Here is a 25518-nt window from a genome sequence, read left to right on the forward strand (position 1 = left end):
CAATAGTAGCAACAGTCCATGTAGAATCTCCAATAGCAGCAACAGAATCTCAATAGTAGCAACATTCCATGTAAAATCTCCAATAGTAGCAACAGTCCATGTAGAATCTCCAATAGCAGCAACAGAATCTCAATAGTAGCAACAGTCCATGTAGAATCTCCAATAGCAGCAACATTCCATGTAGAATCTCCAATAGCAGCAACAGAATCTCAATAGTAGCAACATTCCATGTAGAATCTCCAATAGTAGCAACATTCCATGTAGAATCTCCAATAGCAGCAACAGAATCTCAATAGTAGCAACATTCCATGTAGAATCTCCAATAGTATCTATTTTATTTTTGTTACATTTGTACCCTGCGCTTTCCCACTCATGGCAGGCTCAATGCGGCTTACATGGGGCAATGGAGGGTTAAGTGACTTGCCCAGAGTCACAAGGAGCTGCCTGTGCCTGAAGTGGGAATCGAACTCAGTTCCCCAGGACCAAAGTCCACCACCCTAACCACTAGGCCACTCCTCCACTCCATATTAAGGGGCAGAAGGGAGTGTAATGATCTGAAGTGGCACTAAAGTAAATGCTGCAGCATGTCAGCCTTCTGCCACAGTAGAGGTGGTTGTGAAACATGCCCAGTCCTGAAAAATGCCATATCATATCGGTGAATACCATTTGTCAGCAATGGAGAGGAGGCGGCAGGGTGCAAGGATTCTATGGACACTGTATTAAGAACATAAGAGTAACCATACTGGTTCAGACCAATGGTCCTTCTAGCCCAGTATCCTGTTTCAAACAGTGGCCAATTTAGGTCACAAGTACCTGACAGAATCCCAAATAGTAGCAAGATTCATGCCGTTATATCGCTCCATGGTGCGACCGCACCTTGAGTATTGTGTTCAATTCTGGTCGCCGCATCTCAAGAAAGATATAGTAGAACTGGAAAAGGTGCAGCGAAGGGAGACGAAAATGATAGCGGGGATGGGACGACTTCCCTATGAAGAAAGCCTAAGGAGGCTAGGGCTATACAGCTTGGAGAAGAGACGGCTGAGGGGAGACATGATAGAGGTATATAAAATAATGAGTGGAGTGGAACAGGTGGATGTGAAGCGTCTGTTCACGCTTTCCAAAAATACTAGGACTAGGGGGCATGCGATGAAACTACAGTGTAGTAAATTTAAAACAAATCTGAGAAAACATTTCTTCACCCAACGCATAATTAAACTCTGGAATTCGTTGCCGGAGAACGTGGTGAAGGCGGTTAGCTTGGCAGAGTTTAAAAAGGGGTTAGACAGTTTCCTAAAGGACAAGTCCATAAACCACTACTAAATGGACTTGGGGAAAATCCACAATTCCAGGAATAACATGTATAGAATGTTTGTACGTTTGGGAAGCTCGCCAGATGCCCTTGGCCTGGATTGGCCGCTGTCGTGGACAGGATGCTGGGCTCGATGGACCCTTGGTCTTTTCCCAGTGTGACATTGCTTATGTACTTATGTCCTCTACTTGGCTCACTTTTATTACATAGAGCAGTGATTTAACCTATTGTGATGTCATAGTGGCTCATTCCACCAATAAGAGCCAACCTCATTAGTGATGTCACAATGGCTTGATTGTATAGAATGTTTGTACGTTTGGGAAGCTTGCCAGGTGCCCTTGGTCTGGATTGGCCGCTGTCGTGGACAGGATGCAGGGCTCGATGGACCCTTGGTCTTTTCCCAGTGTGGCATTACTTATGTACTGATCCAAGCAGTGGCTCCCCCCATGTCTTTCTCAATAGCAGACTGTGGACTTTTCCTCCAGGAACTTGCCTAAATCATTTTTAAGCCCATTATACTAACCACAGATACAACATCCTCTGGCAGCGCTGCCTAGTCATTCCTATAAAGGAAAAGTTTTGTCTGTAACGAAAATCACTGAATGATTTGGTGATGGGCAGAAATCCCATCTGGATAGAGTTCAGCTTGTCTTGCCGCTTCAGAACAGTCCTAGACGTCATCTGCAGGGATCCTGGACTGGATGTGGTCTCTCCTCAGAATCCTTTGTGGAAAATTGAACTTCCAGGACCTGAGCAGGCAGCTTTATCAGCAGCACAAGTGAGAAAGCGGAGGCTGTGAAGTGATGAAGATGCTGCTCGGGCTGCTTAAGTACTGGAGGCTGGGATCCAGACTGTGGGGTAGAAAGACAAACTTTTATCCATCATAGGTGTTGATTTAGGAACTTTGGACCCCAGAAGGAGAAAACATTTTGAAAAAAGAGAACCTACAACCTTTTTATTTATGTATGTATTTATTTTTAAATAGCAAGCTTGAGGCCCTGTTTACTCAAAACAACCTTTTTAAAGGCGTTATTTGGTTCAGTTTCTTCAACTCCATCAACTGGCGTTTACCAAGCACAGACTCCCGAGGCAGGCGGTGTTCGCCGAAACACGGTGTCGAGTCTTATTCACCATCTTTCATCTGCTTGGATTTGTTTGCAAGTGTCCTCTACATCACGCTACTCCCTTCCCTCTGCATTTCTTCTCATGGCGGATCCAGTTTCTCCACTGCTGTGGCTTCTCATGCTGGTGAACAACATACAGTGACGGAAAAGTGTGAGCGTCTCGGGCAAATATTAGAACATGATGTTAGTGGGGGGCTACTGTGGATGAGTAACCGGTCTTTTTCCAGTTCGTTTTTATTTATTTTATTTGTTACATTTGTATCCCACATTTTCCCACCTAGTTGTAGGCTCAATGTGGCTTACATAGTACCGGAGAGGCCTTTGCAGACACCGGTGTGAACAAATGTTGTGGTAGGATAAAGTTCATGTGGCAGAGCCACATTAGGGCATCGTATAACGGAAGAGTTGTGTTATCTTCATTACGTGCTTTAGTTTTCTTGTGTAGCCGAGATCAGGCATTTAAGTTGGATCGAGTAGGGTAGGCTTTTTTTTAAACAGGGTGGTTTTTAGTATTTTCCGGAAGTTTAGGTGGTCGTACGTTGTTTTCGAGCCTTTTGGTAGCGCGTTCCACAGTTGTGTGCTTATGTAGGGAAAGCTGGATGCGTAGATTGGGGTCTTTGCTTGCAGTTACTTTACTCTTCTGGTATATTGTGTCTGTACTTTGCACCCTGGATCCTTGTTTCAAATGTTCTCCCTGAGCTTATTCTGCATGTCTGTATTTAAGTTTTGTATATCTATCTGACACCTGCAAGGGGAAAAAAACCATGTCTTAATTGAAGCATCAAACACGGCCCATTCAGTGGATGATTTTGGTCCAAATATTTTGCTAGGAATCTTTGCTGCACTTCTGCACTGTAAAATACAAGTGCCTGCCTAATTCCCTCTTCTTTTACCTGTTTGTGTCTTACTACTACTTATCATTTCTATAGCGCTACAAGGCATACGCAGCGCTGCACAAACATAGAAGAAAGACAGTCCCTGCTCAAAGAGCTTACAATCTAGATAAGACTTGAGACAGACAGAACAATTAAGGGTAGGGGAATAAAGAGGTGAAGATAAAGGACAGGGCAAATGAGCAGTGGTTAGGAGTCAAAAGCAGTGATAAAGAGGTGGGCTTTAAGTTTGGACTTGAAAACGGCCAAACTGGGGGCTAGACGTACAGGCTCGGGAAGTCTATTCCAGGCGTGAGGTGCAGCAAGATAAAAGGAACGGAGTCTGGAATTAGCAGTAGGTTTTGAGGTCTTATTCTCTGCTTGCCCCTTTGTAAATATATTAACACACTTCTGGAACCATGGCCTTTTTAAATGAAATTTTTAGTTACCCTGAATTAAGAAGGTGCAGTCTAGCTCTCTAGGATTTAGCGTGTGGTTCCCCTGTCGTCGTCCCCCCCCCCCCCCCCCCCCCCCCCCCCCCCGGATGCCTTTCTGAAACCTTTCCCTTGGGCTGCTAAACTTTTTTTTTTTTTTCCCCTGAATAGTTTGGCTGCTTTGAAAACCAGGCCCACTTGCAGCGCTCAGGGCCAGGCTTGACTACAGGTTGGTTCTGCAGTACAGCCCTGTACTTTACCCCTGTCAAGAGCGAGCTCATCTTTCAAAAAGGTTTAACACATTTTGTGCACCCTTTTTATCCAGGAGAAGATGAAAAAGTGTTCTCATTTTTGCAGTTTTGAGTTCTTTTAAAATTGCTTTAATGTGACACCTGTTTTATCTGCACCGGGGCCTGGGGAAGGAGGGGGGTGGTAAAGCTGCACCTCTAGCGACTTCACAGCAGATTAGTTATATGATTAAAAAAATATAAAAAAGAAATTTAAAATGCCTGCTACTGTTTACAGAGAATCTTTCTCTCCTTTTACTCCTTGTGCCATGATTAAAATTCAAGAAAATGAAAGCATGAAAATGATTTTATTTCCATTAAATCATTAAAAGAGAGGTGGGGTGTGCTTGGAGGCTGGGTTAACCAGGGGGGGGGGGGGGGGGGGGGGGGGGAGACTGTGCTCACATCGGTGGTGAACAGCTTGAGCATTCTGCAGGACTCACACTCAGTGGAGGTTGATATATTTGAACTAGAACTGTGAAATTGAACCACAAGTGCAAGGTTCCCTGGTCCAGGCCTGTTAACTGAAATGACTGGGCTGAATGTAGGGGGGTGGGGGGTGGGGAAGGAAAAATAAATACTCCAGCTAGTTGAGGCTCTAAGGGGGTGTGATGCAGTTCTATTTGAGTCAGAAGCCAAAATGAGCAGGAGGGTGGGAATACAACCCCCACCACCACCAAAAGAAAGACTTAACTATCACAGTACAAACTGAAAAATTATTTGACTGATCTTTTCTTAAGTTTGAGTGCCAAAGCTCAGTCCACATTGGTTTTGTGCCCTGGAGGGTAAGAGGCACCATGACCTTGACACCTTAAGGACGGGACATGTACAGGATGGTTTCAGACACACCAAGCTTTCCAAGAAAAGCAGGCCCAGGTCACTTTTACAAGGTTTTATACCAAAACTTGAGTAAACAAAGATCTGAAAGATCTGCAGATTATCTTCTCTGTATTTTTTTGCTCGAGAAAAGTCTGTGGTCACAGCCTTGCTTCACAAATACATCTCTTGTGGGTAGACATGCTGATGGGCGTGAAAGTACTGCCTCGTCTTCCGTGAGAGTTTTTTGTTTTCTTTTTTTAAGACTGAAAAAAACCCCATCTGAAGCCCAGCCTCTTTTGTCTACTCCAAACTTATATGAAAAGTCATAACATAAAACAGTGGTGATCCTGGGGCGGATCGCCGCTGCACACCCTCCCCCCCCGGCAGCAGCGGCGTCCATCCCCCCAGGGTGCAGCACGACACCCCCCTCCCTGACGCATCAACCCCCCCCCTCCAGTGCATCAACACCCCTCTCCCCCCCCCCCCCCCCCCCCCCCCCGGTGCCTTCTTGGCTGCTGGGAGCAGCCGGGCGCCTGTTGGCTCCGCTGGCTCTCTGCTCCCTCTGCCCCGGAACAGGAAGTAACCTGTTCCGGGGCAGAGAGAGCAGGGAACCAGCGGAGCTGACAGGCACGCGGCACCCCCCCCCCCCCTCCAGCAGTGTGCACCCAGGGCGGACCGTCCCCCCGCCCCTCCTTCGTACGCCACTGATATAAAAGACATCCTTTAATGCTTTTCTACATTTCACATTCTGCCTAAGACAGGACCTTTCTTGAGTGGACCTGATTTGTCTGTAGGATAAGGCTGCCAACTGGCTATGGATTCTTGCGACAGAGTTGATCCAGTCCTGGGTTTCTCTCGGTGCATGCTGGAGCTTGTGGTTTTGCTTTTCTTAGGGACTGCAGTGGAGAAATCAGAACTACAAGTTCCGGGGTGCAATGGAGTAAACCCAGGACTGGATCAGCCCTGTCCTGCGAACCTGAATCCAGTTGGCAGCTATGGAAATACTGGTGGTTGCCAGCGACGACATCTCTTACAAACCGCACTACCTAAAATGAAGAGTGAAAAGGAATGTGAAGTAACTGAAGGTGCTGAAAATTGCCATAACAGCTTAGGTGTTGCTTGGCACGAAGGCCAGAGGTGAGGTCAGGATGTGGTTAAATCAGGATTTCCAGTCACTATAGCAGAGGTTGCTGGAAAAGTAAAAATAGAGGAAACATGCACTTGCAGGTGATGGCCACAAGGTGGCAGTCATAGTGTAGCTTGGGTCAATGAAAACCAGCAGCTTCTCACCTGATACAAAAGGCCCTTCCTATTTAGTAATAGTTCTTTGCATTATGCAAAGATCAGAATCCCCCATAGCAGGGGCATAGCCAGACTTCGGCGGGAGGGGGGTCCAGAGCCCGAGGTGAGGGGGCACATTTTGGCCCCCCTGGTGCCCCCTCCCACCACCAACCGCCCCCCGTCATCGCCTACCTTTGCTGGTGGGGGACCCCAATCCCCGCCAGCAAAGGTCCTCCAGCGCAAGGCTTCATTCTGTTTCTGACGAAGCCTTGCGCTGGAAGAAGAGGACCTCGGCTGGCAGGGGTTGGGGTCCCCCGCCAGCAAAGGTAGGTGGCGGCTGGAGGGGGGTCGAGAGGGTCATCGGCAGGGGGGTCCAGGCCCCCGTGGCCCCACGTAGCTATGTCACTGCCCCATAGGCCCCTGAGGTGTTCACTACACATACAAACACATTTTAGACACAATTGAAATAAGGAAAGATTTTGGGGTGCCATTGTGTCCAGCAGGACCATGTGCCCCTGGAGTACACACCGAGTCCAGCCTGTGACACAATAGCACCTGCTTAACATAAGAACCAGCACCCTTATCTGTAGACTCAGCTTTGAGAGAGGTGAGTGGGCCAGTGGCAGCATAGCGGGTAGGTGTAGACCCAGCGGTCATTTCTGTGGGGGTCTGTCATAACCTGAGGCTGTCCTTCCTTGCCTATCATGCTTTTGCAGCCTGAAGAGTCTAGTTTTGCCATGGTACTTGAGCAGTCTGTTCTGACTTTGTTTCTAACCGTTCTAACGAAGCTCCCATCTTTTTGAGGTTGGGGCCTGTTTATGAGCTGGAGTTTAGTCTTTAACTAGTTGTTCCTCAGATAAAGGACCTCTGTGTCAAAACTGAATGATGAATTCATTGGCTCTTTCTCTGTTGTGCTCTCAGCTTTTCTCAGTGACTTGGCTCATAAAATTCATAGCACAAGGGTCCCATGCCCCCTTCAAATGTCCACATTCCTACCTTCCTGCTGCTCCTCTGTGCCCAAGAGAAGGCTGTTCGCTTGCACCTGCATGTCCCAGGAAGTTTTGTGTAAAAGCCAGGGTTTGCACGAGGGCTGCTCATTTGCACAGTGGTGGTTTGGGGTAACGTTTCTCATGCAAGGTCGGTCATGTCCCTTACATCAGCCACTGTTCCTTCTCTTTGCTGTAGTGCCGGGCCCACTTTCGGGTCAGCTCTAGGTAAAGGTCAGTTTGATGGGGAGCATAGTCCAGGTACAAGCGTGTGGGGGTCTTCTTGGGGACTGCCTTCTCTATCTGTGTGCCTTCATGCCACTCGTTGAAGGAAGTGATGGACACGATGTCTGGCCTCACAGTGAGTGCTGCCTGCAGTGCTGTCTCGTAGTATTTACCGTTGACTCGATTTCTGGTGTTGTGGTTATTCCACGGGCGAATACTTGTGTCTATGTATCCCGGGCCAACGCTCGGGATGAACAGCAAGTTGTTGGCATCGCAGAAGGTCTTGATAGCTTTCCAGTTTTGGTGGGATGAACCAAAGGAGAAGCCGTTGGACGCAAAGTAGGTGTACATGCCGTCGTAGCCTGCCGAGAGGATGTCGTGCTTGTGTGCCTCTTCTACGAGCAAGGCTATGAACATGGCATCATAAGGGGTGTTTCGGATCGAGTGGGAGCCCGAGGGCAAAAGTAGGTTGGCCCAAGAGTCCGGAGGTGTCAGGTATGAGTCATAGATGTAAAAGAGTGGAAGACTTCTACCTGTGCTCGTCTTGTACCTGTAGAAAGCCGTATGAGATCCATATCTGCAGGAAACACAAAGGCATGGTTATTCACATGGTCTCTTTTCTAACCAAAGCAAGTCGTAATGAGTGAGGGAGGTTCTTTTGATCTGGCAGTTTCCCCTTGCTTTGCGCTTCCACCTCGGTTGGAGCCCTGAAGTTTCATCCCCGACGCCAGTGATTTCTTTTAGTTCGGTCATTGCAGTGACCATTCTTTACCAGAGGGTCATGCACCAGTCTACTAATGAGCTACAGTTGCAGGACCTGAATCTGGTCACCAGGTGTCACTCTTATGCAAAGACTACAAATCCTCTCTCTTAAGCTGCTGTGAGCAGTACCTCGACAGTGTCCCCAGCCAACCAGAGAAGCAGAAGACCTCATTTGTGGATTGACTTCAGGACCTCCTCTACGGGTTGGCCAGTTAATGAATGTTCGAACAGTTTAACTCATTCTAGAATTTTGCTTGGAGCGTGGAAGAGAACAAAATAGTAGGCTTTGCAGATTCACAATCAATTATTCTTTTTTCCTCACGTTTCAAAGAACTGAATAATTGATCAGATCGACTGTTAGCCTGTTATCATTGATATCTTTGTACCACTAAATGTATCTCTTACCCTGAAATGGTGATGCCATGACAGGTCTTTGTAAGCCACATTGAGCCTGCAAACAGGTGGGAAAATGTGGGATACAAGTGCAATAAATAAATAAATAAATAATAAATAAATAAATAACATTGGAAATCATTGGTATTATTAACCTTTGAAAAGCATTTCATCCCAAACTGTACATGATTTGCATTGTTCTAGGTCCAAAAGCCTTCAACATTACCGTGGTGGAAGGAACCAGCTTCCAACCTCTTCCTCTTATTTTTACAATAATCAGATTTTATTATTTTGGTACCAGGGTTGGCCTAATGATGGTTCTGGGTTCATTCCTGGGACTGGCTCCTGCTTCTCAAATAGATAAGGTCCGGGGAGGAATAGGAGTGGCCTAGTGGTTAGAGTGGTAGACTTTGGTCCTGGGGAACTGAGTTCGATTCCCACTTCAGGCACAGGCAGCTCCTTGTAACTCTGGGCAAGTCACTTAACCCTCCATTGCCCCATTGAGCCTGCCATGAGTGGGAAAGCGCAGGGTACAAATGTAACAAAAATAAAATAGATACTATTGGAGATTCTACATGGAATGTTGCTACTATTGGACATTCTACATGGAATGTTGCTATTCCACTAGCAACATTCCATGTAGAAGGCTGCGCAGGCTTCTGTTTCTGTGAGTCTGACGTCCTGCACGTACGTGCAGGACGTCAGACTCGCAGAAGCCTGCGCGGCCACATTGGTGATCTGCAAGGGCCGACTTCTACATGGAGGAGGAGTGGCCTAGTGGTTAGGGTGGTGGACTTTGGTCCTGGGGAACTGGGTTCAATTCCCACTGCAGGCACAGGCAGCTCCTTGTGATTCTGGGCAAGTCACCCCAGGTACAAATAAGTACCTGTATATAATATGTAAGCCGCATCGAACCTGCTATGAGTGGGAAAGCGCGGGGTACAAATGTTAACAAAAAAAATATCTGTACAAGATCCCGCCGCCCTCCTCATCAACACAGCCAAAAAAACTCCTCTAAGTGTCTACCTGTCACTGATGTATTTGACATTGTCATGCACCGTCTGGTCGCTGCGGCCTTTGTATGGCTGAATGTGGAAGGCAACCTGTAAAAAGAGGGTTAAGAGGTTAGGAAAGAGTCTGCACAGCTGCTTCAGTTGGGGTTGGGGCTGGGGGGGGAGGGGGGTGTTAGGGAAATTAGGTTTCACAAAGCGTCAGTCATACAAGCCCCACAGGTGTCAGTGCGTCAGATGTGATTCAAGGTTGATTGTAATGGGTTAGTAACTTCATTAAGAATCATATCTGGACTTGGACAAACTACATTCATTGGACGTTTGAGTCGAATACACCTGCCATTTTTGCAAACACTGTACTTGGGGGGGGGTTGGTACTCTGTTCGGAGCTTTGTCACCTCCTTTCCCTCCTGGATAAGTCTTGCTTGGGTTACAAAGTAACTGCAGACTTTCCAGCTCTCTGAAGAGCTGCTGGCCTGTACAGCCTAGAAAACCACAAGTCTCATGTTTACAGAGTATCTCTGAAGTGGCCCCTATTAATAATGCATAAAACCTTTCCCTAAGCTGCTACAGGTAGAGAGCTTTTCCACAGATCAAAGGAATCTTCATCTTTCTTTTAAGAAAGCTAGGTGAAATGAAATCTCTCTTCCTTGGAAGGTTTTGCATAACACACAGTCATGTGTTAAATGATTAAACGCCCCAGAAGGAAGGGATATTGCCATTTGCTTTTTGCTGTAGAAATTCTAGAAGGTGTAAGGAAGGGATTCTCAGATTCTCGTGGGCCGTTAAACTTCAACTTTTTACATTTCAGGCAGCCTGCATGTGTTTATCTACCATGAGGGGTGGCTCTGTGTCTTGCTCCATGTACCTTCAAGTCCCCCTACCAAAAGCAAGCAACACTAGCTTCAAAGGTGATTGCTGTTCAGATTTGACCATTTTGCTCCGGTGGAATTCATCTAGGTGCTGTCCATTTCCCGGTTAAAAGGTTTTTTTACTTGTTTCCCCACCCAAGGGCCTGGATCAAGAAATACATTAATTGGGGGCTGGCTGACTCGCCATGGTGCAGCATCAGGGCTTGAGTGGGGCCCAGCCACCCTGAAGTTATGCTATAGCGATGTCAGTCAGCTTCATTCAGGTGGTGGAGATGAAAACTATAACGGAATTCAAACATGCGTGGGATAAACATAAAGGAATCCTGTTCGGAAGGAATGGATCCTCAGAAACTTAGCCAAGATTGGGTGGCAGAGCCGGTGGGGGGAGGCGGGGCTGGTGGTTGGGAGGTGGGGCTAGTGCTGAGCAAGACTTATATGGTCTGTGCCCTGAAAATGGCAGATACAAATTAAGGTCAGGTTTACACAAAAAGTAGCACGTATGAGTTTATCTTGTTGGGCAGACTGGATGGACCATGCAGGTCTTTTTCTGTCATCATCTACTATGTTACTATGTATTACGGGGGACATAACCAATTCTGCTTGCCGTTACTGCGGTTTTAATTATGAGTCCCCATAAATCTGCCAATTTTCTGGACTCCTGGACAAGGTCACCATGCACTGGTCTGTATATCGGCCAGTATGCAGTTAGCTTCCATGTTGCTGCACTAAACCCCTATCATGGTCTTATCTGAATCTCCACTACCCTAATTGCAAAGGACTAAAATACAAGACAACCCATGCGTCCAACTTCTCTTGCATAAGCACGCGCCTGTGGAACGCACTGCCACAAGTGGCGAAAACAACTTATGATCACCTAAAATTCAGAAAATTATTAAAGACTCACCTATTCGGAAGGGCATATCCGAATGACCCAACTTAGGTGACTCAACCCTGCAACACTTCACTATCAAAGATCATATTGAACATTGACAAACCCTTTTACCTCAAACCCAACTTGATTGAATCTTATCTTCCCTATTCCACTATAACATTTTGTACTATTCCCATACCGGACTTGGCGAATGCCTTCATGGTATTCTGTAAGCCACATTGAGCCTGCAAATGTGTAGGAAAATGTGGGATACAAATGTAACAAAATAAAAATATATTCAATGACGGAAGCTGGCTATGTCCCAACATTGACTAGCTGGGGTTAACTTGACCTGTGGCTGTCAGTGGCTTACAAACTGCTTATTGCCGTGGGCTGAATATTGACCCTTCTGTGTATAATTTTAGAAAATGTTGGGATACACGAATCGTGTTCTCCAACAGCTGACAAATGCTTGCTTTGAATATTGGTTTGCTGACTGCGTATAAACCGTGTTCACCACTGGAACTGGCCCCCATGTAGCTGTAGTATCTTCAGAGGGTAATATTACCCATTCCCTGGGAGCAGTACCTTTATGCTGTATCTGTGTGCTGCATCCAGTATGAGTGGCACCAGATCGTCAGCTGGTTCCCCATTGTCGTCCGCCACACCAGGAGGGTACCAGGACAGAACCAGCACACCTACAGTGGAAAGATAAGTCAATGTGAACGTTACGGAAGCCTACTTCTCTTCTAGGTGATGCTCAAATACAGGGTTTTCCAGTCGTATCTCGAAGACCCCATAGTCGGTCCTATTTTCAGGACATCCGCATTAAATATGCATGAGATAAATTTCCATATACTTGGGTTTCTTTTAATGTAAGCACGTTTATTTCATGCAAATACATTCCGCATAGTCTGAAAATCTAGCTGATCAGGTCTGGACTAAGAAGCCCTGCTCTAGAATTGGGTTGATGCTTTGTTGGTTCCCAAGCAATGAATTCCACCCCATTCCAGCAAAATTTCACCTGTTGCAGCTTATCTTTAATAGATTTACATTTTTAATATAAATTTATCCTAGAGGGCCTGAATCACAGAGGCTTTATTTCCCCTGTTGTATCTATCAGAAAAAGCTTAGCAAAGCAGATTCAAGGTGTTCAAGGTTTGCATCCAGTTTTCAAAAGACTGGGGAGTCCATCTATCTCAGTTGCTTGTCTAAAAGGTTGTCTCTAGTACTGAATAAATCACCCTTTTGCTGGTTTTTCTCCTCAGACATGGTGCTGTTTTTACGATTTTTCTAACTATTGGTATATGACATAAGTACATAAGGATCACCACACCGGGATACAGCAAAGGTCAATCAAGCCCAGTATCCTCTTTCCATCGGTGGCAATCCAGGTCACAAGTACCTGGCAAGATCGTAAAAGAGTAAAACAGATTTTATGCTGCTTATCCTAGAAATAAGCAGTGGATTTGCTCAAGTTCACCTTAGCAATGGTTTATGAATTTTTCTTTTAGGAACGTGTCCGATCCATTTTTAAAATCCTGCTAAGCTAACTGCTTTTGCCACATTCTCTGGAAACAAATTCCAGAGTTTAATTATACATTGAGTAAAGAAAGAAATATTTTCTCCAATTTGGTTTAAATGTGCTACTTATTATTGCATGCTCCCTACTATTTGAACTTCTGGAAAGAGTAAACAAGCGATTCATTCATGTCTACCTGTTTTAAAGACCTCTGTCTTATCTTCACTCAGCTGTCTCTTCTCCAAACTGAAGAGCTTACCTCTTTTGTGTTTCTTCTTACACGTGATGAATTCCTCCATTAAACACATGCACTAAATATACCTCTTAATTGTGCAAGTGTATGCTAATACAGAAAGAGTAAATAAATACTTTAAATAGATAGAAAAAATGACAGCAGATAAAGATTATATGGTCTATCCAGTCTGCCCATCCATATCTCTTCCGTAGAGATCCTAAATACTTGTCCCAAGCTTTCTTGAAGTCAGACACAATCATTTCCACCACCTCCACTGTGAGGCCATTCCGTGTCTCCACCACCCTTTCTGTAAAGAAGTATTTCCTTAGACTAGGCAGTCTGTTCAGTAGTTTTGTGTTTGTCATAAACTGTCTGAGCTGTCCTGGCACTTAGGTGATTTAAAAGGCAAATGAAGTCTCTGTGTCAGTAATAGCAACAAATTAGAGTCTATTCAACAGGGCTGGAAACAACTTAGCAGCATGGAGGGTAATTATGTGCTCAGGCAGACAATAATGTCCATAGCGTTTGGGAAAGATTGTCCATTGTGCTAGGCAGGGGCGTAGCTACGTGGGGGCATGGGCCCCCATAGATTTGGCCCTGCCCCCCCCCCCCCCCCCCGCTGCCATCGGGTACCTTTGCTGGCGGGGGTCCCCAACCCCTGCCAGCCGAAGTCATCTTCTCTGGCGCGGCCGCGTTGCTCATGTGCAAGGGCAGGCTTCTGTTTCTGTGAGTCTGACGTCCTGCACGTACGTCAGACTCACAAAAACAGAAGACTGCCCTTGCAGATCAGCAACGCGGCCACGCCGGAGAAGAGGACTTCGGCTGGTGGGGGTTGGAGACCCCTGCCAGCAAAGGTACCCGACGGTGGTAGCGGTGCGGGAGGGTTGGCGGCGGGAGGGGGGGGGTCGAAGGGGTTGGCAGCGGGGAGGGCCAGGGCCAAATTTATGGGGCCCATGCCTCCAGCAAAGGTACCCGATGGTGGGGGAGGGTTGGCGCCGGGAAGAGGGGGTCGAAAGGGTTGGCGCCGGGGAGGGGTCAAAGGTGGTGGTGGCAGCAGCAGCGGCAGGGGGGTCAAAAATGGTGGCGAGGGGTTAAAAATGGTAGGGGGGGTTGGCGGTGCCGGGGGGGGGGGCTAAAATGTGCCCCCTCACCTCAGTCTCTGGACCCCCCTCCCGCCGAAGTCTGGCTATGCCCCTGGTGCTAGGGCCTGACATTGGAACTGAATCAAGCTGCAGCAGAGACTAAGTGGGGTGCACATCAGTAGCCCTGGAGCTGTCCATGGTGTTGGGGCTGAAGTTGAATCTGTAATCAAGCTGCAGAATAGGTGGGGTCCAGACCTCCAACCCGGGAGGGCTGCTGGCTGGTCTGATTCTCAAGGTAAATGAGCTGGGCAAACACATCTGTTTCTTGAACCAAATACATCTCATGAACATTGGTTGCGTTTCATCCTGCAAACCAAAACAATTTACAGTTTTCCAGACTATTCCCCCTACTGATACAGAAGAGGTGAACGAATGCAGAGAAATCTTGTCCTATGTTTTATAGCCGCTAACAAGAATCCCAAGGGAGAGACAAAAATATTATGTCATGAAAAAGTCAATCCCAGAAATGTGAATATCTGGAAAAACAATATACCGGATGTCTACAGAGAAATCTACAATGATAAATATAGAATATTTAGTAGTTTTGTAAGAGTTCAAAGGAGAGTTCAGTTGAGCAGTACTTCAGTGAGTCAGGCCGTCAGAAGCGGCTCACTTGAAAGCTCTATACATCATGAAATTATCTCCAAACAGAACTCTCAGTTTTTAGTAAGGTGCATGAACCCAAAGTGAAATATTAAATGAAAACCAACTGGTAATAATAATAGAATTCTCTATAAACATCCTTTGTCACCAGAATCCACCTAATGGAGGAAAATAGTGGAGTCCTTTGTATTTTAAATGGAGTTTTAGTCTTTCAACCTCATTAACTCTGCAAAAAGGAACAGACTTTTCTGAACTTGCAACTCTGTTCCTCATATGCTGTTGAGTTCCAAACGCCCTACAGCAATTTCCGTTTCAAAAAATCTTCCTGAGGGACGCCAGTGTTAAAGTGCAAAAGAATCCTCCTTCTTGAATGTTTTCTAGAGCAAGTCTTGATGGAATCTTTCAAATGTAGAGGAAAAAAAAGATTAAGGAAAGCAGAGAAATAGATTTGAAGTGGATATGATCTAGGAGAGAGATAGATGAATGAATACATAAGTAGAGAAGCAGTAAAGAATGGTAATAAATCAGGAAAAAGGAGGTCTATAGGGAGTAAGGGATATGCTACTGGAGGGAGAAAAGCGAGCGTTGCATACGGAAAGCAGTTTTAGAAGAATATGAAGAGAAACTTGCCGTACGGTCTAAAATTCACAGTGACAACTTTTTCAGGTACATCAGACGTTAGTTCACGAAGGAGCAAAAGGGGTGCTCAGGGAGGACAAGGCCATAGCGGAGAAACTGAATGAATTCTTTGCTTCTGTCTTTATGGACGAAAATGTAAGAGATCTGCCTGTACCGGAAATGCTTTTCAAGGGTGATGATGCGGAGGAACTGAAAGAAATCTCGGTGAACCTAGAAGATGTACTGAGCCAAATTGACAAATTAAAGAGTCGTAAATCACCTGGACTGGATGGCATACATCCAAAGGTACTCAAAAAACTCAAACATGAAGTTGCCGATCTGCTTTGAGTAATATGTAACCTGTCGTTAAAATTGTCCGTAGTACCTGAAGATTAGAGGGTGGCCAACGTGACACCAATGTTCAAAAAGGGTTCTGTGGGGTGTGTTCTTTTAGCCAGGTGATGTGTTATAAACTTACTTTCATCTGCCCAGAGCTGTATTTTTCTAATAGAAATGAGAAGAAACAGCCAAGGTGCTTAACGAACAGCGGCAAGCATCAGGTGTTCGTGACAAGAGAAATTCCCAAAGTTGCCCTTATCCTCTTCACTCTGTATCCTATCCAACTCACCTAGACATGTCTGCTTATTTCAGATGGGCTTAAAAGACTACAGATATTTGTGTGCTAACTTTTCGGCATCATTTCTATCCCCATTTCTCTTTTTTTCTCCTTTTGCCCTGGTGTGCGTCTCTGTTGTTAAGTGCATTAGATTGTGGCAGACAGTGAAATTGGATTTGTAAATATGCAGGCGATTCTGGCACAGATTTTCCTGTAGCACGGAAGACTCTCCCAGAAAGCAGACGTTTGCCTGAGGAAGGCTGGGCTTGGCTGTTGAAGCAAGTAGGCTGAGATGATGGTGCAGACTGGCTGATTAATAAGAGGGGTTTTAATTGATTATTATGGTATATGAAAACTAGCAAGGTTGATGTGTGGATCATAAATTATTTATATACTTTTGGTGCTGTAGAAAAGCTGTAGCTTATGCTTTAGAAACTGAAGCTTTAAGGGTCATGGATTTGATACACTGCCATTCTGTGGTGCAGCCAAAGCAGTATACATATCCTATATAATAATTCTCACCTCCAACATTCTGAGGCTGCCTGGAACCATTGTTTCCGCTGGAGGTGGTGTCCCTCATGTAGTAGATAATAGTGATGTCACACAACCCACACCAGATTGGCCAGTAGAAGGGAGAGGGGCGGAGCCACGATACAGGGAGCAGCGAATCAGCACAACACTGGGAATGCACAGCAGCAGGAACAGAAGCCTCTCTCACACAGTCACTCTCTCAAACATACACACTCAGAGGAAAACCTTGCTAGCGCCCGTTTCCTTTCAAACAGAAACGGGCCTTTTTTTTACTAGTCTTTTATATTATATGGAAGTACTTTCTCTGTTCCTAGTGGGCTCTGTCTAAGTAAAAGGAACTGGATTTCAATGTTTACTAGTCAATGAATTTTAGGGCATGTGAAAAGGGAGGTTGAGATCACTCAAAACTGAAGTTCTTCATCTATCCACAGTTTAGGTGCAGCACAGGCAGCAGCAGTGCAAGCGTCCCTCACATACAACACAGGCAGCTGCAGCAGCACACGCACACTTGAAATTTTGAACAGAAAATAGGGTAATTTCAGGAGCAGACAGGACAGTAATAGTTTGGTGCTGAAGAATTTGAAAAGCAGGATTGACTAGAGAAGAGGTCCATAAACCGTTATTAAGGTAGACATGGGGGAAGCCACTGCTTATTCCTGGGGCTAGATAGCATGGAATCTTGCTACTCTCTGGGATTCCGGAATCTTGCTACTCTATGGAGTTCTGGAATCTTGCCTCTCTTTGGGTTCTGCCAGGTACTCGTGACCTGGATTGGCCACTGCTGGAAACAGGATACTGGACTTGATTGACCTTTGGTCTAAGTACGGCAATTCTTATGTACGTATAGATAAAAAGGCCAGACAGCTTTTTCTGCAGTTTGAAAAAAAATCACTTACATAAATTGTGTAACTACCCTTAATGCTCTGTTTCTTCTCTGGAAATGTATTTAAAGAGTACTTTACCAATTGCAGCCGCCTTCAGCTGTTTCATATGCTCTTCAAGAACAGCTGGATCTCTTGAGCTGTAAGGTCCTAATTCAGGGTAGAAACTGGAGCCGAGGTCCTCGGGGGGGCTGTGTTTCCCCTTAGGGTAACTTGCAGAGATTTTGGGGTCCCAGTGAGGCACCATCACATGATCCCAGTGCAAGTACTTGCCGTCGAACTTGGGGTTCCCGTACCACATGTAATAAAAGATGTGGAGGTCGTAGTGAACCGTGTGCTCCAAGTTTGCACGTGTGCTGGTTAAAGGGTGAGAGCGTGAGATTGCTTCCTGGGACACTGCATGCTTTTCCAGCCCACCCATGAAGGGGGACAACTCTAATCCCGGAGCCAGGTCGGAAAAGCCATCTGTGGGCTTTAGGGTCCTCAGTCCCATCATAGTCCCGAAAAGAAACAAGAGAAAGAGAAAAAGAGCTACGAAGGCCCTCCGACGCAGTCTGGCCATGGCGGATCCCCCACACCCTCAGTTTCCCAGGAAGAGCTGCTTCGTCCCAAGATTCCTGCAGCACTTTTGAAAGGCGGAGACCGTGCAGAAATCGACAGGGTTGGGGTGAAACAACAGCATCATCGAATCCTCCTGCAGAAATGAGAGAGAGAGAGTAGTTATTTCTGTGATGTCATCAGGGTACATTACACATACAAATGATGAAAATTCGGCCGAATACAAACAACGGGCATCGAGATTTAACATAACAAATAATGAAAGAAGCAACGTGAAATCAGAGGTCAAGTGTATTTTTTTTCAGTAGGATTTAGCACAGTAGAGCCCTGGATTATTCGTATTCAAACTTAAATCACTATTCAGCCAAATACGAATACTCTGTTCCGGGCGCTATTTGGGCTGAATCAAATTGAATATGAATGTTTGGTGCAACCCTAACACATGCACAGTGCTTTCTGTGCATTTTTTATTATGATTATACACCGTGTTAGAAAAAGAAAAAGGAACCACAAATTTTGGTCATTCTTCTAGTTACTACTACTTAACATTTCTAGAGCGCTACTAGGGTTACGCAGCGCTGTACAGGTTAGCAAATAAGGACAGTCCCTGCTCAAAGGAGCTTACAATCTAAAGGACAAAACGTCAAGTTGGGGCAGTCTAGATTTCTTGAATAGTGGTTAGGTGCCGAAGGCGACATTGAAGAGGTGGACTTTCAGAAAGGATTTGAAGATGGTCAGGGAGGGGGCACGGCGTATGGGCTCAGGGAGTTTGTTCCAGGCATGGGGTGAGGCGAGACAGAAAGGGCGGAGCCTGGAGTTGGAGGTGGTGGAGAAGGGTACTGAAAGGAGGGATTTGTCTTGAGAGCGGAGGTTACGGGTAGGAACGTAAGGGGAGGTGAGGGTAGAGAGGTAAGGAGGGGCTGCAGATCGAGTGCATTTGTAGGTTAGTAGGAGAAGCTTGAACTGTATGCGGTACCTGATCGGAAGCCAGTGAAGTGATTTGAGGAGAGGGGTGATATGAGTATATCGGTACAGGCGGAAGATAAGACGCGCAGCAGAGTTCTGAATGGACTGAAGGGGTGGATAGGTGGCTAAGTGGGAGGCTAGTGAGGAGTAGGTTGCAGTAGTCAAGGCGAGAGGTAATGAGAGAGTGGATCAGAGTTCGGGTGGTGTGCTCAGAGAGGAAAGGGCGAATTTTGCTGATGTTGTAGAGAAAGAAGCGACAGGTCTTGGCTATCTGCTGGATATGCGCAGAGAAGGAGAGGGAGGAGTCGAAGATGACTCCGAGGTTGCGGGCAGATGAGACGGGGACGATGAGGGTGTTATCAACCGAGATAGAGAGTGAAGGGAGAGGGGAAGTGGGTTTGGGTGGGAAGACATTAAGCTCGGTCTTGGCCATGTTCTCCTCTATGTGCTTCAGAGTGATGTTGCTTTCTGATGAGGAGCGAGTCAGCAGCATCCCTAACTAACGCAGATCCATCTCGGTGACAGCAGCTACCCACATTACACTTCTGAAAATATAATGGCAGTAATTTATTTTATTTTATTTTATTATTATTATTGCTTTATGTGTTTTATCTAATGACTAGTAAAAAAGGCCCGTTTCTGACACAAATGAAACGGGCGCTAGCAAGGTTTTCCTCGGAGTGTGTATGTTTGAGAGAGTGTGTGTGAGAGAGAAAGTGAATGTGCAAGTGTGTGTGTCTGTGAGAGAGAGAGAGTGTGTGCCTGGGGCCCCTCCCTCCCACCCAGTTCCAGTGTCCCCCCTTCCTCCGTGTTCCATGGTCGTTGTCCCCCCTCCCTCCAAGTTCCAGGGTCGTCCCCCCGTTTTTTTTTTTTTTTTAGTTTTTGTACAGGTGGTGCATTCCCCCTCTCGTCCCCTCCTCCAAGTTCCAGACCTCCCTCCCCCCGAGTTCTAGACCCCCGTCCCCCCCTCCCCAGTTTCAGACCCCCCTCCCTCTGAATTCCAGACCCCCCTCAGAGTTCCAGACCCCTCCTGCTCTCCGAGTTTCAGACCCCACCTCCCTGCCCCCTCCCTCCGATTTGCAGACCCCCCTCCCTCTCTCCAAGTTCCAGACCCCACCTCCCTGCCCCCTCTGTCCGATTTGCAGACCCCCCCTTCCTCCGATTTCCCAACCCCCCTCGGAATTCCTGACCCCTGGACCCCCCTTCTGCGACCCTCTCGAGCCCCCCTCCCGCTGCCAACCCTCCAGGCTTCGTAGCCCATCTGTGAAGAAAGTTATGGACACAGGCAGGCAGACACATAGAATGTTGGAGGTGAGAATTATTATATAGGATTATGTATGTTATGATTATTTGCCGCCTAGATTTGTAGATGGGCAGGATATAAGAATTTTATACATGAAATAAAAATAAATGTATCTGGGTCTCTTCAAGAATTAAAGTAGCCCTACCCCTAAAGAATCTCCTTTCTATTGGTTGAAGAGGGACCCCGAATGATATTGAAACCTTCGGATTTTGATGTAAGTCTGTGACGTATGAGGTAACAATGTTTTCCTCTTGGTGTGAATGTATATATATTAGAGGGTGAGGTTCCTATGAAAACAGTTACATTGTATTTACCCTCCTCACAAGGCTTTATGGAAGATAATATTCACCCGGGGAATAAATATGAGAAATGGAATAGTTCCAGTTTTGAAGTAGGAAAGTTCAGTGTTGTCATTGCTGTACCAGGGCCTTGAGCCCAATTGTGGTCCTTCTTCAGATGATGGGCTTGAAAGTTCAAGGTTGCATTTTCTTGGGAGAATTTTCAATGAAAAAGTGCCAGAACTCGCAGGCTGTCCAGTTCACTCCGATAGGATTGCCTGAACCCTGCCCTACACCACCATATACATTTCTTCCCCCCAGATCCCATTCAATGAATATATGAACTGTATATTTCAACGGCACACCCAGCCCTGTCTCCCCCCCATTGCAGTTCTGGACTTGCAAGTTATTATCGATCCTGCCTTGATCTGCTCTCCTCTGTTGGCCACTAAAATTTCTGCCATTATCTGCACCCCATAAACTCTTAGGGGGTGATTATATAGGTTAAAGGTTTCATTTATTTAATATGGTGCAAATCAAATTTACAAACTAATCAGATAACAATCACTAAATCTATAAAATCACAGATATAACATATCAACAAGTAAAAAACATAAACAATCAATAGTTTACAACCACTAAAAATCAATAAACAAACATTCATTAGGCCTGTATATCATTGAGCCTTTCCTTTACCCAGTACACTGGTCATACAGTGATGAGCAGGGGCGGAAATAAATACAGTGTAAGACAGGATAAGATAATAAATGCAGCGTAAGATAAGAGTAAACAATAATCCAAAGATTAGCTAGTTCTACTCTAGCTCCTAATATTGTCCTGTTTAAGTACTATTCTGAAAGGCAAGGCAGAAATAGTGAAGGCAGCCGATGGTCAGTGTTTCTTTAAACGCTGGTCACCCCCTACTGAATTAGTCTTAGATATTGAGAGCTGGCCTCTGTCTTGCTACCCTCACTGAATGTACAGGTGCTCCTTAGCAGCCTACTGGGAGTTAACATGGACTGTCATTTAGCAGCACTTTCTGAATAGCTGACCCGATGAACTTAGGATGGTCTCCACGTCTGCTACACCTGAGGGTTTTTTATTTTTATTTTTTTTAATTAATTTTACTATTTTTAAATTTATAAAAAAATCTGTTTATTACTATAAAAGATAAATATATATAAGTACAACATATATTTTGAACAATTCTCATGGCGATTTTAAGGTTTTGTTATTTAATTCATTACAGTTAGGAGTATTTATCATATTTGCATAACTTCATAAATTTATTGTATATGTTATTTCTTCAATTATGCACATGTATTTCATTAAGTGATTGTTCTTTTTTTAGAAAAAGTATCTTTAAACGTAGTTTAAACCATGCGTATTATCAGATGATATATACTAGTAAAAAAGGCCTGTTTCTGATGCAAATGAAACGGGCGCTAGCAAGGTTTTTATCAGAGTGTGCACGTTTGAGAGAGAGTGAATGTGCGAGTGTGTGTGACACAGAGAGAGAGTGAGAGTCTCCCCCCTCCCCTCTCACCCCCTCACCTCTGCCCTCTCTCCCCTCCCTCCCCCCTCCCAGATTCCGAGAGCAGTGTTTGGTAATTATACAGGATTCCTGCTGTGTTTTCCTTCACTGCTTATATTTGTCAGGACTCAGGAGCTGTGTTACAGAGAGAGCGAGGGCGGGGCAGACACTCATGGGGAAACCGGATATCTACACCACTTCATACTTCCGGCTGGAGGCTTCATTTAGAACGTTGGTGGTGCCTTTTATATATATATATATATTAGAAAAAAGTATAGTCTCATAAAAATTTAGATCAAGGTTTTAAATTGTTGTATATACAAAAAGAAATAGTGTATTAATTATTTATTTAATATTTATTATGCTTTCATGTAGATTGATTAAGACCCCTGAGGCAGGCCTTTGGGCCGAAACACGGCCGTGTCGGGTAGTTTCTTGAAAATCCTTAATAAAGTTTTGGTATTCCTCCATGGTTTATCCTCACTCTTTTTTCTATATCTCTTTGTCCAATCAGGTAGTTATCTGAGTTCTGCTACTTAATATCCTTAGAGCCTGGGTAACTCTTGACTGCAAGTCAGTGTGAATTAACCAGGGCTGCCCAAGGGTACAAAGTGCATCATGGGTTTAAAAATGACCCCTCAGGAAGCAGTTGGGAAATTAGCTTCACTGCTTGCAGGCCTGGGAGCACTTTTTGCCCCACAGCCTGCTAGTGAATTTTCAAAGGGAAACTACCCTTTGAAAAATTTGGGGGTCGACCAGCACTGCGAGCCAACATTACACCAAGATGAAGCCTGCGCTATGAGTCAGGTAGAGAGATTTCAAAATGAAATTTCCACCCTATTGTGATTTGGCTACTTGCAAAAAATGAGGGTAATTCTCAGCTGAGGCTTTTACCAAGGCGAGTGCTTACTTATTTGGGGTAAAATCATTTGAAAAGGATTCCTAGGAGAGTAATTTTAAAAAGGGACCTGCTTGTTAATTCTAAAGAAAAGTATGCATACGCTTTCCCGTTAACATAAGTACATAAGTAATGCCACACTGGTAAAAGACCCAAGGGTCCATCGAGCCCAGCATCCTGTCCACGACAGCGGCCAATCCAGGCCAAGGGCACCTGGCAAGCTTCCCAAACGTACAAACATTCTATACATGTTATTCCCGGAATTGTGGATTTTTCCCAAGTCCATTTAGTAGCATTTTATGGACTTGTCCTTTAGGAAACCGTCTAACCCCTTTTTAAACTCTGCCAAGCTAACCGCCAATTAACCCCAGTGTATTACACGTTTATATCTGCTCTTCAATGTGCACAGATTTTACTGGTTTATTTTATTTATTTATTTATTTATATTTCTTTATTCATACTTGTATCCCACATTAATCCAAAAACGAGTTTCAGTTCAACGTAACTTACGTTTTAACAGTTGTTAGAGATTACATTGATTCCGTTAACATTTACAAGGTTGTATGAAGCTGTGTTTTACATTAGTTGGTAAGATAACTATTAGTGCGTATGGAATAGTCATTGGGTTTCTTGAGAAGATATGTCGTAGTTCATTTCTTAAATGAAAAGATGCGTTACAGTTAGAGATTGTGTTGTGTATTGTTGTTCCAGAATGATTAGTGCATATTTTATTCATAGAATTTCCTGAAGAAATGCATGTATGTTTTAAAGTACGCACACCCTTTCCCTTTAAAAATTACTCCCTCCCCCCCAGTGTGTACATATACACATTTATACCTGCTCTTCAGTGTGCACAGATTTTACTGGTTTATTTTATGCTTATGCATGCATGTCTTAAAGTATGCACTTACGTGCTAACCCTCCCCAGCCGCCCCAGGAGTGCATTCCCTCACTTTGCGGTGCTTGCAGGCTGTATTCACACACTTCTACCCATGTATAGAATCTAGGACATGTTTAAAAGAAACCCTTTCTGTGCCCAAATGTATTTCATGTATGTAAATGACCTTTAAAGTGAATACTTTGAGGAAGCTGAACCTACATGATTGATCACAAGCCTCTTTTGTGGCTTTTGTGGAGTCTCAGTGCATTAAATGAGAGCATTTCAACCCCCTTCTCGAGTCTCTTCTACACCCTGAACTGGGGACAGTTCGTTCTTTGCACTGCAGAGGCTAAGACAAAGGATAATGTGTCCCTTCTGACACCACACACCAGGAGGATAATTGATGCAGGGTCCAGGCAGAACACAGGCTGACCTTTCTATTCCATTGCTACCCAGCAGGGCCTGAATGTCTAGTAAAAGGGACTGGAATGAGTCAGTAAGGGAGATACGGGCTGGAAGCTCCATGCCAGGGCAGGTGTCTTTATGCTGGCAGTAATTCTGACCTATAGATTTGCATTTAGATTGGCTTGAATAGTGATGCAGAGGGATAATATATTTTATAAAGCAAATAGGCAAATGTACATGAGATTAAGTTTGAAAATAGAATGATTGATTATTTTTGGTTAAATGACATAAGAACATTACCCAGAGATGGCTCTGCTTCCAGAGGTCCAGACAACGTACCATAGACGGCCGTGATTAAATTAATCTCTTCCAGTGACTGATTTATGGTAAGCAAAAGGCCTCATGGATGTCTGAGGACAATAGACATTGAGCGGGCCTTCTGGCAACAGGGCAGGGCTGGGGGCCCTCAAAGGGTTAATTACATGGATGGTACGCTGCTGACTATCAGATCTCAGCCAAAATGTCGAAAATTATAGGCCCTATTCAAAAATCCTCTTTCCTGTTCTGTATCGATGGAGAACATGGCGCTTTAGGATTTTAAAAAACATGTTATTTTGTATCTTGGCGACATTCCCTTAAAAGAGCGGCCTTAAAGCTGTGGATCCCTCTCAGCCTTCCACTCTCGTCCGAGAGCACCTTGTATTTACATGTATTTATTTATTGAGGTTTATTAACCACCTTTACGAAGAGATGCACACTGATCCACACAGCTTTTATAGTACAGAAGATAAGATTTTTCTACCAACCTTGCCTCTGGTTCTTGTTTCTAGTTGCTGGGCTTCTCGGTCCCTCTTTCTTCAAATGTCGCCCTCATCCTGGCAGGACCACTGTCAAACCGGTGAATCCTACCTTGCAGGGTCTTTACTGGTGATCATCCCCTTGTCTGCGACCCCCAGATGGGATCTAAGAGCATCCCTGAGGGGGGGACACCCATGTGAGAATGATGAGGATCAGATGCTGAGCAGGCAGGAGCTCCCTCTCCTGTGACTCGGGGAGAGAAGGGGTGGGGCTGTCCGGGGAGGCTTTGTAAGCCCATCAGGATACAGACCCCAGGCCTGTGTGGGCTGAGGGGGGAGGGAAGCAGATATTTATTCCATAACCCAGAATAAAATCTCATTGAATCACAGTGCACCTTCCAGTCCCTGGTTTCAAACATAATCCATGCACAAAGGATATGTTGGTGCGGACCATTTTATCCCAAAGGGAACCACCGCCAACAGGTGCAGAATGGAATATTGCAGCT

General features: G+C 45.2%; 1 protein-coding gene across 1 annotated transcript; it reads right to left on the reverse strand.

Moving 5' to 3' along the window:
• Positions 1–7150: 7150 nt before the first annotated feature.
• Positions 7151–25146, reverse strand: MANEAL (mannosidase endo-alpha like). The gene is made up of 5 exons (XM_030219553.1): positions 25022–25146; positions 17475–18087; positions 11834–11943; positions 9519–9595; positions 7151–7914 (listed from the first exon to the last, which is right to left on the reverse strand). Exons 2-5 carry the CDS (start codon positions 17953–17955, stop codon positions 7278–7280), a joined length of 1305 nt encoding a protein of 434 aa, XP_030075413.1. The 5' UTR covers positions 17956–18087; positions 25022–25146; the 3' UTR covers positions 7151–7277.
• Between the last annotated feature and the right edge of the window lie 372 nt (positions 25147–25518).

The sequence above is a fragment of the Microcaecilia unicolor genome, chromosome 11 (assembly GCF_901765095.1).
Source record: "Microcaecilia unicolor chromosome 11, aMicUni1.1, whole genome shotgun sequence".
Lineage (NCBI taxonomy): Eukaryota > Metazoa > Chordata > Amphibia > Gymnophiona > Siphonopidae > Microcaecilia > Microcaecilia unicolor.

Excerpts from the sequence above, each read along its gene's own strand:
- MANEAL (XM_030219553.1), bottom strand. The coding sequence starts at position 17,955 with ATGGCCAGACTGCGTCGGAGGGCCTTCGTAGCTCTTTTTCTCTTTCTC. Across the intron at positions 11,944-17,474 it reads GCTGAAGGCGGCTGCAATTG|GTGTGCTGGTTCTGTCCTGG; the intron begins GTAAAGTACTCT and ends TTTCCACTGTAG. Across the intron at positions 9,596-11,833 it reads CACACAGATACAGCATAAAG|GTTGCCTTCCACATTCAGCC; the intron begins GTACTGCTCCCA and ends CTCTTTTTACAG.